Here is a 12737-nt window from a genome sequence, read left to right as displayed (position 1 = left end):
AGGCTGAGGAACTGTCACAGATTGGAGGTGATGAAGACACCCCAACAAAATGCAGTGTGGGATCCTAGAATAGAAAAAGGACAATTGAGGGAAAACGTGAAGTTTGAATAACACACGTACTCTTAGTTAACACTATGGTATCTGTTAATTTCCTGGCTTTGATAACTTCTATGGTTATGTAAGTTGGTAACATCAGGGGACACTGGGTGAAGGGCCAATCCAAATCATTTCCCATGACTGTTCTAACTGGAGTAAGTGGGAAGACAACCTCACCACCTGGGTGACAGAGCTGAGGACATTAAACCTGGACTTCTGGTACCTTTGCATCCTATACATGGAAAAGACCTGAACAGAGTGGAAATGAATGAAGATAATACTGGGAGAAGCAGAGAAGAAAACTGAAAGAGTTCTAAAAGCACTGTGGTCTCCAGATCCATAGTTCCGACATCAGACCCAGCCAGCCCATAATTTAGTTATGTGAGCCAACGTGTTTTTCCTTTTTGCTAAAACTAATATGGGCTTCTGTCACAAATGAAAAAGTGCTAATAAGTTCTAAATGAAAATGAACTGAAAGTGCTGATACCTATAACATATCCCTTAACGAACTCTTAAAAGCATTAAACATTTGCACAAAGTCACCGAAAGAATATGGAAAATATGGAAAGTTTAGTTAAGCAGATATGGTTAAGTGCAATACACTGCTCTCACTCTCCTTATATTTCTTTAAGGAAAGGTAAGAGGTGCCTGGGTGGCTCGGTCAGTTAAGCATCCTACTCTTGATTTCAGCTCAGGTCATGATCTCATGCTTCATGGGATCAAGCCCCAATCGGGCTCCATGCTGACAGTGTGGGGCCTGCTTGGGATTCTCTCTCTCCCCTTCTCTCCGCCCCTCCACAGCTCGTGCTGGTGTGCACGGACTCACACTCTCTCTCTCTCTCTCTCTCTCTCTCTCTCTCAAAATAAATAAACATTCAAAGGGAGGGAGGGAGGGAAAGAAGGAGGAAAGGAAATACACCAAAGAAGACAGCCTAAAGCAGAATCCCCGCTCAGAAGGAAATAAGGTAGGTTCATCTGTGGTAGAGGGCAAAGTTAATCTTTTCGGCAACAGGCCTGTAGCCACTCACAAAATGTCTCTATGAAATAGGAAAATTGTTAAATGAACCAACTTAAATAAATCAAGTTCATTTTATACAAACCTCAGCTTCAACTGCAATTTCATACTTGGACTTCTTGCCTGGCATAGTCCGAATCAGATTCAATAGGCCATCTTCATCAATAATATTTGTCCCCAAAGCTGCTGCCTATTGATTAAAAATACAAATCATTAAAACTGTATCCTAACCATTACTTTCTGTTAAAGAAAAAATGATTCTAGGATCTGCTCATAGGTGAAAAACTACATTTATAAATTAGAAAAACTGGAATATTTTTTAAAAACATATTCATGAAAAAGTACCATTAAAAAGAGAAAATAACAGATACATCCCCTAAGAGTGACAGGTTGGCAACAGAGGTGACGCACTACCCCTTTCTGGACTGTTTTACCTTTCCTTCTACCTAGGAAGGGCAAAGCCACTAGGGCCTCCCAGGATGGGCTTGTCCAAAGTCTGTTTTTCCCCCAATCTTCCCTATTTAAAAAACTCTGATGTGTCCATCTCCAAGTGATGAATTATGATTGAAGAATCAGAAAAGTCCTCATCCTCCCCAAACTCCCTTATAAGCTAATAATAGCCATGTGACAGCTCTGGGGAATGAGACTTAGAGGGAATTCTACAAGAGGTGTTTAGGGGAAACTCGTATAAGGCCAATCACAGTTAGGGCAACATCTTGCCACTGCTCCCTTTTTCCTGACTTAAACGTGGACTTGAATGCCTAGAGGTACAGCTTCTTTGCAACACATGGCAACATCGCAAAGACTAAAGCTAACACAGTAAGTAAGGATGACAGAGGTGGAAAAAGGAACTAGTCTAGCTCTATCACTGAGCTGCTGGACCATCCCCAGCAAGCACCTACCTCTGGGATTCTTGTTAGGTAAAGAAATGAGCAGCCATTTGTCAAAACCACACTTAACAGGTATAATTCCTTCGAGCTAAATATAATTTTCCCCAACATAAAAAGAGTTTTCAATAAAACTTAAGATGGAGTGTACAGTGGCATATATAGGAATATTTAGGACTAAAAGAAAAAGAAAACTGTATTTGCTTCTATCTTTGAAAAAGATCTAAACTAGAATACTACACTAAGAAAATCAACTACACAGGAACTGTGCCTTTGGAAAACCAAAATCCTGAAGTTGAAGCCAAGAACACTTCTTGGAGAAGAAATAATGTAGGGATGAAATTACTTTTACATTTTTTTTCTTTATTTAACTCTGTGTAGAAAGGGCACTACTACAAATGGTCACAGTGAGAGCCTGCCAATGGAAGCAGGCTATTTGTCTGTGTTGAGAAGACGGCCGTACCCACCTTATCACTCTTGGACTGTCCACTATCACGACCCATGACAAGGTAGTTTGTTTTCTTACTGACATTTCCTGTTACTTTTCCCCCGTAACGCTCAATTAAAGACTTGGCCTCATCTCGTTCAATGGACTCCAGCACTCCTGTGATTACAAATGTAAGGCCTTCCAAGCAATTTTCAGCTCCCTAAAAACCAAAATGTTCAAGCAGAGAGGAAATTACATGGTAGCCTTCCAAAGAAATATTTGGCATCAAAACTGTAGGAAGTTGATTTTTCTCATTTGACATCATAAATAATCTCAGCATGAAAAATTTGCAGGAAATTCGCAGCAAATAAGCAGAACCTGAGATTAAATCCTGAGAAACTCTTATGTAGGCTAGCATTTAATAAACTTACAAAACAAGCCATGAAAAATATACATCCAATACAGTTAGCAAAGCTTATTAAAATTATCCATTCATACCACTCTCATGGTTTTCTAAATATTTAAACCACTAGTTTACTTGCAAAACCTCAAGTAAACAACTAGATGCAATCCACCTATAGAATTTATTATTGTTAAGAAAGGAAAGATTGGATTCTTAAAAAGTTAAACAAGTTTGAGCTCCTTCTCGCCTGTTTACTGTACAATAGTAAATCTAACAGCCTGCAATTAACTTAAAGGCAAGATCATATGATCTCTTGATTAAAAAGATAACTTGATATACAAAAGACACTGGCCAAAGAGAACTGGGAGGAGGAGACATTTAGTCTTAACTGGAACTATCTATAGTTAATAGATTTTTTAAATTTTTTGTAATGGTTCAATAAAATGATACAACCAAGCAAAATGAAAATTATGTAAACGATTCTAAGTTACTCATTACCCTTTGAATAGAGAATCGAGATCAACATAGACTTAAAACATGCCTAAAAGAAAGATGCTAAACAAAATTCAACGACTACCAAATACAAGTTCAATCCTTCACTATCCTGATGAAGAATCTTTGGAGGGTGGCGGGGGAAAAAGCTATGAATCTTCTTGGAGAGAAAAGGTCTGATTAACAACATCTCCAGGTCTCTTCAAGCCCTATGATTCTAGGATTAAAATCATCTTGCGAACACTAAAGTATTTAAATTCTTTTCAATAAATTCAAAATGACCCTAGTGAAGTCCACATGTAAGCCCCTGACCCACACCACAATCACCTGTCCTGTGGCTCTGAATATACTATCACTTAGCCAAACTCAGCACTTCTAGCCTCCCAACCAACCTCTTACACTCTAGAACACTTACTGCGGGACCAGCAAGCTGCCCAATATCCTCAACCACTACTCCAATATCCCTCCACCACCTTGCCTTGACAGAGTCCCCTAAGGACTCCACTTTGACTAAAGTCCTCTCAAGCAGAGGTTTGCTTAAAGTCTTTCTCATACCACATGCAGGAGGCAAGGTTGACGTCTTCCTCTATCCTCTTACACAACCCACCAGCCCCTGAAAGTTTACCCTCTCCTCTTCTTTATTAGTGGAACTACTAATCCCCATTTGTGATCTGAATCCCCTCCCGTTCTACCTTCTCAGAAATCTCACACTACATTTGATTATCCTTCTCTTTCTGGTATAGCTTCCCTCACTCCCTTTCTGGTGGCTCCATATTATCAGTGAAAAACATTAGTCTTGTGAGTACCATATTCCTCAAAACTCAGCCCCTGTAGGTTTATGGGTTACTTAAAGGAAAACTTTTCTAAGTAGTATCAAGCAGTAGTTCATAATGTGAATAAATATACCTAATTCACAATGATGGTGACTAAGGCTTTTCTGTTAATTTTTTTTTAAGATATTTTTTAAGTAATCTCTACACCTAACATGGGGCTCAAGCTCCACAACCCTGAGAGCAAGAGTCACACGGTCTACCAGCTGAGTCAGCCAGGCGCTCCTCTGTTTTTAATTATCAGTTTTCTGCTGCTGTAAAAATACTGAATACGTGCATGGACCCATGGGCCAGAGGCCCTGACGGAAAGGCATGCCCTCTCAGAACTCACCTTTGGTATTTCTTTGGAGCCCAAAGCTTTGGGACCTTCTCGATTTAAGTAGCTTCGATAAGCTTGATAATTAGTGCGTCTCTTTTCAGAATCTTCAGGACTTATAGACTTCAGGAAGGAGGGGAAAAAAACTGAATAAAGTCATGCAACATTCAGATGAAATGAGTATGTACCCAAAAACATATGTATCAATAAGTACACATTAAGTCACTTCTGTGTTTGGTCCCGAGATGAACATTTTTGGCTACACAGGTACTCCCCACTTAGACACGCCTGGCTTATAAGCATCCCTGCATCAGCTCTTCTTAAACCTTTTGACGCTCTAGAGGAACATACCACGAGTGCAGATTAGGTACACAAGCCAAGTTGCTAGCCCCAAGCAAAGAAACAAAAAAAGGTGGACTTTATTTCAAAAATTCACATGAGTTTCGAGTTCTTTTCCATCATATAGCCATGCATATTTTAATATAAAAATTAATTTTTCCCCAAGTACACTTCATCACACAAGAAGATATCCCATGTTTATCCTATAGCTTTGCACACCCCTAAAACAGCCTAAATGGTCCTATACCTCTGAGTTTATGAGCACTACAGGCTGAGCATTGACGGCTTCATAATACCCAGCTGGTTCAAACAACAGGCAAGCTTTACTCCAAAAATTTGACACATTCTATACACCTCCACTCTCCCTTCCAGGTTTAATCTCTCCCATTCTGTTCTCTCAGGAGATCTTACTGTAGGTCTATCTCAGAAAATCCTAGGGAAACTTTTCAAACTATATATCCCTAGATATACTCCAAGTTTGGCTTGGGGTATGGCTGGGGCATGTGTATTTGGGGAGAAAAACATCCTAGATAATTCTGACTTGAGAACCACTGCAAAAATGGTTTCATGCTTTTTCCACTTCCTATTTTACATTTTTTTAAAAGACATCTCAAATCCCTTTGAGAATAGACCAAATATTATCTCTATGCAAATAAATGATTTTAATCAATAAAATAAGTTGCTTTGGTTCTAAGTTAAGTAAGCCATTAGAGGCTGGTCCTAGACTCTAACCCTACTTTTTAACAGCGGTTCTTAAAAACTGGTGTGCATTCATATCCATCTTAGGAGCTTATTAAAATACACTTGCCCAGACCACCAAACCATATTTTTAACAAGCTTCACAGGAGAGTCCAATGCACACCAAAATGGGAAAATTATTCATTTATAACATTAATTCTACGAAAAACGCCAATTCTGAATTATACACAACTTTATAAAGTAACTGTGAAGCACAGTCATTTATGAAGTTGAAATTATCTGACCAAGGTAGACTGAATTTATTAAACTCTCTGATATTCCCAAAGCTGCTAACATAAAATTTCTGAGTCATTTCTATTCCAACTTTGAAAAGTAAGGTGAAAAGTAGCAATAACATTTAAAGATTTCTTCTCCTTTAATAAAAATAGACCAATCTCTATAAAATGAACATGTTTAGTATGCCTGAAGAAAAACATTCATCCACCAGATAAGTACTTAAGTTTAGTAAAGAAAAATCAGAGACCAAAATGTTAATTGCTCCCTTAAGCATATTTACAAGCACTGACCACAAACAAAAGCATCTAGAAATCACCATTTCACTGTTCTACACTAAAAAATAATGGTGATGAGCAGTTAAAATAGACAATATTCTGCTTTTAATTCTAAGTACCTAAGAGGCTTGAAGGAATAGTGGTTTCTCATTATGAATCTAAGGTGGTTCCAAATTACAGATTCTAAGAAACCATTCAATTCTCAAATATATACGAAAACAAAAGACAATTTTTGAAAACCATTTTGCATTATTTCATTGTTTTTTTGCCTTTGCAAATGAATTCACTATCTCAACACTGTTATACAAGAGCAAAAAGAAGTACACTCAGGGCAAATCCCAATTATTTTAATAATAATAGCAAAAACAGCAGTTATGTACTAAGCACGGTTCCAAGTGGTTTTATATATTAAGTCAGGTACTATTATTATCCCTATTTTACAAATGAGGAAAGAAAGAAGAGAGAGAGGAAATAACCAGACCAAGGTGACACATCTGCTCAATGGCAAAGCTGTATGATCTGAAAATGGCTCCAGAGTCCTTTCTGAGAGCCACTATGTTGTTATACTGGTTTTGTTTTTGTTTTTGTTTTGCCTCAGAGGACCTGAGTTTAAAGCTGGCTCTGGTGCTTACTAGTTGAATGATCCTGGAAAAGTTACTTAATTCTTTCATCAGCCTGTTTCCTCATCATTAAAAACTGAATAATAAAAGTAATTAGGGTTGTTGTGAAGATTACCTGAGATACCACATGTATTAGTGTAATATCTAATACACTTTAACACTCAATATTGGCTAATTCAGCTGTATTAATAAGCTATATTCTGCAATAGCATCTAAGTAAGATATCTTAAACATATTATAATGACTTAAAAAGCTAAAAATAAGACTTGAAAACAGTCAAACCCAGACCAACACATAGCCCCCAAAAGATATACTTTTAGAAAATTTCTACCTCTTTTTTAGCTGGAGAACTTTTGGATTTCTTAGGAGTTTTTGTCTGTCCTTTCAATTCAATGGCATTTTCTTTTCTTTTTGAAGCCATAGGCTCTGTTTCTTTATAAGAACTCTCTCCTTTTTTTTTCAAAAGGGCCAACTTGGAACTGGCTTTTGGAGAAGTTTCCCCTATTTTGTGAGGTGAGGACTTCAAATGTTGCTGAGATCCTTTCAAACTTTCACATTTACTTTGCTTCTTAGGACTACAGTTCTTTCTGTCATCTGAAAATTGTTCTGTTTTTGCTAGAAAGAAAGCAAAGATTATGACTTTTGTTTTTGGAAAAATGACACCCAAATCAGGATTTTTTTTCATTTTTCAACTCAATAATATTAGCACACAATGTCATATGGTGATTTCATAACATTTACATTAAGAATTTAGTTCTTTATACAGAGTATTTATTCTTAGAAGTTTAACATTTGTACATTTTTATATAAACAATTCAAATTAAAGGGTCTGTCTGTCCTTTTAAATATAAACGACTCTACTTCAAATGATATGGTTAAACTACATCGAAGGACATGCCCTTTATTCCACAGATAAACTTCAATGATCTGAAATTTACACAGAATTTCAGAGTAGAAATGTCACATGAAAATTCTGTGTTTGTAACATAGTCTGAAAGCCCCAAACCCTGTGATTTCAAGACTAAAAGGTACTATATGAATGAATTTACTTATAGGATTAAGACCATCTATACTAGCAGACAGATTATCAGCTTGAAACATCTAGTTCTTTGCCATCAGATACTGAACTCCACATGTTGCACTACACTTGGAAATTAACATTAATGTGAGACTAAGAACTGAAATACATCTTTTACAACAATCATAGAATAGACATTTAATACCAGCTAATATCCAAATATAGCTTTAAAGTATCTAAGAACATGCTTCAATAGTCCTATGAAATAATGTCTACCTAACAATACAAGGCAATTATTGAATAGAACGTTTAAACAGATTATCATGAATTTTCTTCTGTAAAGATAAATGTTCCAGCTTACTTTTTCCTGCTAATATTACCTTTATGAGGAGATTTATGTTTTTCTGCTTTACTTAAATTGGCTTGGACAGATGACAATGTTTCTCTTTCTTCTGGGTCCTTTCGAGCCTAAGAAAATTTAAAGTGTCAAATGTGACAAATAACAGGAAAACTACTACCACAAAATATGTTATGAAAATTGACCAAAGTTAATTAAGTTTTGGGGCGCCTGGGTGGCGCAGTCGGTTAAGCGTCCGACTTCAGCCAGGTCACGATCTCGCGGTCCGTGAGTTCGAGCCCCGCGTCAGGCTCTGGGCTGATGGCCCGGAGCCTGGAGCCTGTTTCCGATTCTGTGTCTCCCTCTCTCTCTCTGCCCCTCCCCCGTTCATGCTCTGTCTCTCTCTGTCCCAAAAATAAATAAAAAAAAAACGTTGAAAAAAAAAAAAAAAATCAAAGTTAATTAAGTTTTGATTGTAAGATTAAGGGCCAACTTCCAAGAAGATAATACAATAAATTTCCATTCCTTCATCCCCAAAATCTCTAGGAAAAATGATGCATTTTTTTCTTATGTTTAATTTTACACATGAGGAAACTGATGAAAGGTTATAAAAAATGTATCTACAAAAAAATTATCACAGTTGATCCCAACTTGTAAGAATCAAAGACTTGCTTCTGCTTCTTTCACCTCAATTCTCAATTTGTTTGTGTTAGGTAACTAAAAACTAAAATCTAAACCCAAAAGACTAAATTAAAGAAACAATCCAGAGCTCAAAAGAAGACAGCGCTTTCCCAAAAGAAAAAATAAAATCCACTCTCTCCACTGCTCCCTCAAAATTCCATTTTACAAAGAGGTCACAAACTAGGATACATAATGCAATATTTTTTTTAATAATTATAATTTGAATGCTTTAAGGTGGAGTAAGGTTTTTTAAATGACAAACTCCCCTCCATTTCTTATTATTTTATACCTGCCTGCTGTTAAAATCTTTTAAAATAGTCAAACATTGATACTGACAATATTAACAGAATATGATTCAATGGAAACAAGGCTAATTTTTTGGAGAGCAAGTGCTTAAAAAAAAAACACTGATGCTTTTAAATATTCCCAAAAATATACTCATTATTATCTGAGACTAGGACTAATACAGATCTTAAAATTAGCTAATTAGAAATAGTAAAATTGTGCTCCCAAAAAGACAGTAGTTAACATTTGAGTTATTAAACTTAAGTTCCTTAGCAACATCTGTAAGTGCTATTCTCTGAACAAGTACATAAGAATCCATCTGTGAGAGAGACTGTAAGTAAAAGTTGTAATTCATTATTTTGTAAAGAACGGTTCTGGTTGGCTTTGGCTCAATCAACCTTCCTTGAGCAAGAATATGTTTCTCAATGAGCTTCCTCAAAATATTCTTATAAATTAAAATAATTTAGCTTATTTCTAGAAGTTACTCATGGTTGGTTGTATGTCCAGAGCCTCGAATACACAGGTATGAAAGGGACCACTGATCTGCAGTGTATATTCAGAGTGCAAACAAAAGCTGGCTCACACACCACCTTTTTGGTCTTTGGTTCTTCATCCAACATGGCTAACGTTCTGGCAAACTCTTCATCTTCGTGCAGCTGTCGCTCCAGCTGTAAAAAGTGTCAACACAATGAGTTGCTTTTTTCTTTCTGTAAATGAAAGTTTTTAAATGTTTCATACATGATACTTCAAAGTGGAAAAAACACTTTCCAGAAATTACAATATTTTTCCACTTAATATTCAGTATCACAGATTTGTTTTGTTAAGCCAAATTAGATTTCAGAATACTTATTTCTAGTTTTGCAGGTAAAATAGACAAGTTGAGCATATTTTTAAAGTCTCACAAAGTTGAAAGTCTATGGTTTTTTTAAATACAACACTTACAGATCTCTTATTCTATTTTTTTTTTTTAAGTTTATTTTGAGAGTGAGAGAGTGAGAGAGTGAGAGAGAGAGAGAGAGAGAGTGTAAAAGCGGAACAGGGCCAGAGAGAGAGGGAGAGAGACAGAATCCCAAGCAGCTCCGCAATGACAGCATGGAGCCCAACACGGGGCTGGAACTCATGAACTGTTCGATCATGACCTGAACCGAAAGAGTCAGACACTTAATCAAATGAGCCACCCAGACACCCGCAGGTCTCTTATTTTTATTTACTCTGAATTCTACTAACAGCTCTGAAAACAATCTCATCCATACAGAAAAACAATAGACTGGAGGGCACAAACAAAAAAGTGAATCTAAAAAATAAAGAAAATTATGTATTTTCTTTGTATACAATACTATTATATACAAGTGTAACTATCACTTATAATCATCAAACTTCAATTTTCAATTACTAATTCAGATGTATCTCTTCTGACTTTTGAAAATTTATTTCATCATCCTAACATGCTAAAGTAATAGACAGCATGTAGAATAAAGATACTCTACTTGCCTTGTTGTTATTTCCAGTATTTTCATTTGCAGAAAAATGGAACTCTTCCAGAAAAGAATGTGTAGCAGTGGAATACATTTCTCATTTATAATTTTTTATTTTTATTTATTTTTGTTTTTTGAGAGACAGTGTGAGTAGAGGAGGGGCAGAGGAGAGGGGGAGAGAGAATTCCAAGCAGGCTCCACACCCAGCATGGAGCCCGATCCCATGACCACGAGACCATGACCTAAGCCAAAATCAAGAGTTGGACACTTAACTGACTTGAGCCATCCAGGTGCCCCTATATTTCTCATTTATAAACTAACTGGTTTTACGACCCAGTTTAACAATAAAATAGTTTAATGTAATATCAAACAAAAGCCTCCTTGTATCATTCAAAGGATGGAACCTCCAAATCTACTCAATCCAAAAGAAAAGGCTTTGAAATTGGCAGAAGCCTGATGAGAACACAGTAACCAAGCCTTTTGTTTATAAAATGAACTAATTCAAGCTACACAGAACTGTAAGCAAGCCAGACAGATGCACATCAATACGTTCTGTTACCAAATATTTACTTACTATAACTGAACTAAACATTTAATTGCTAAAAACAATATGAAAAATCTTCATCATAGAAAAGTGCTTCAAATTCTAAACCTCCAGTTGCAGGCATTTCTGGTTGAACTCTACCATTTTCCCCAAATTTCACACTCTATAGTATGCTTCTAGTAAAGAGGATTTGAGAAGCCAGAACAGAAGAAATGAAAATACTCCCATTAGAAATTCATCAGCGGGGGGGGGGGGGGGGGGGGGGGCAACTGGGTGACTCAGTCATTTAAGCATCTGACTCTCGATTTCAGCTAAGGGCATGATCCCGCAGTGGTGAGACAGAACCCCACGTGGAGCCCCATGTCAGGCTCCGTGCTAGGAGTGGAGCCTGCTTAAGATTCTCTCTCCTTCTCCCCCTCCCCAGCTCACGCACAGACAAGTAAATTACCCAAGTAAGGTTCTAAAAGAATGTGACAGCAATGGGAAACCAGGGGCACTGTGATACAAAGTACCAAAGCCAGTTTGGAAAGGATGGGGTAGGCCTCCAGTATTTGAGACAAGAAGCCATATACCTAAAAATTACTTCACAGTTTTAATGAAACCATTTGTGCTACCTTCAGTCATCGGGATTATCTGCTTACAGTCTATGTAATTCAATGTAATCAAATAAGATGGAAAAGATTTTGAAAACACAAACTCTGTGTAACTGCCAAATTAATAAAATGTGATCAGATATATTTCAGAAAACTGAAATACTGTTCTCTCACAACAATATTTAACAAGAGCTTTTTCTATGCCAAGCACTAAAATGAACACTGATGTCACAAAAGCGGAATGAAACTAAACAGCCCTGGTGTATGGGCTTAGAGCCTACAATAAGAAGGCACATAAATAACAATTATAATAAATGTTATTAGTAGCTACAATGGGGTGCAACACAGTATATAGGAGGGGTTTCTAATGTAGTTAAGAGAGTATAATAAAATGACACTTAAGCTAATAAACAGGAAGGGGGTTCAGGCATTAGGTATCAAGGTCTGGAGCCTTTGAGAGAGATGAACACTCTTCTTTGAAATATTTTCTTTGTTTAGCTTCCAGAAAATAACAAGCTTTCTTGATTTTCCTACTTCACTTTCTTAAATCCCCTTTGTTTAGATCATCCTCCTTCTCTTCCTGACCTCTAAATTTTAACAGTACCCTAGAGTTCAAACCTGAGACTTCTTTTCTGTTTACATTCTCTACCCATGATCTTATCTGGTTACACTGGTTTCAAACACCATTCAAATGCTAATGATCCAAGTATACATCTTCAGTTTAGACCTTTCCCCTGATCTCCAGATTCTTCTATCCAAACGCCTACTCTGCATTTCCATGTGGAAGCCTATTAGGCATCTCAAATTTAACACGTCCAAAACAAAATTCTTTATTTCTCTGTACCAGTGTTCATCTTAATAAATATCACCATTCATCCAGTTACTCAAGCCAAAAAACAAGGGAATCCTCTTTGCATCTTCTCTTTCCCCCACACCTTACACGCAATCTGTCAGCAACAACTGAAAGGTTGCACCTTCAAAGCACATAAAGATTTCATGACCACTTCTCACTACCCCTGGTACAAGCCAACTTCTCTCACCTACTCAACCATAAGAGTCTCCAAACTAATCTTTTGTTCTTGCTCCACCATGGATTATTAGCCTCCCAGCAGCCAAAATAATTTTCTTT

General features: G+C 36.8%; 1 protein-coding gene across 2 annotated transcripts in view; it reads right to left on the bottom strand.

Moving 5' to 3' along the window:
- The window catches only part of RFC1 (replication factor C subunit 1), an 84507-nt gene that overhangs the window by 22776 nt on the left and 48994 nt on the right, over positions 1-12737 (bottom strand). For both annotated transcript variants that reach the window (XM_058722819.1, XM_058722820.1), the window contains exons 7-12: positions 9587-9664; positions 8074-8161; positions 7007-7290; positions 4482-4589; positions 2466-2645; positions 1197-1301 (exon numbers count right to left, since the gene is read on the bottom strand). In XM_058722819.1, coding sequence (XP_058578802.1) covers positions 1197-1301; positions 2466-2645; positions 4482-4589; positions 7007-7290; positions 8074-8161; positions 9587-9664 — 843 coding nt within the window. The remainder of the gene's footprint in view (positions 1-1196; positions 1302-2465; positions 2646-4481; positions 4590-7006; positions 7291-8073; positions 8162-9586; positions 9665-12737) is intronic.

The sequence above is a fragment of the Neofelis nebulosa genome, chromosome 3, assembly GCF_028018385.1.
Source record: "Neofelis nebulosa isolate mNeoNeb1 chromosome 3, mNeoNeb1.pri, whole genome shotgun sequence".
NCBI lineage: Eukaryota > Metazoa > Chordata > Mammalia > Carnivora > Felidae > Neofelis > Neofelis nebulosa.
The sequence above is the reverse complement of the archived record's forward strand: the minus strand, read 5'-3'. Positions and strand labels throughout refer to the sequence as shown.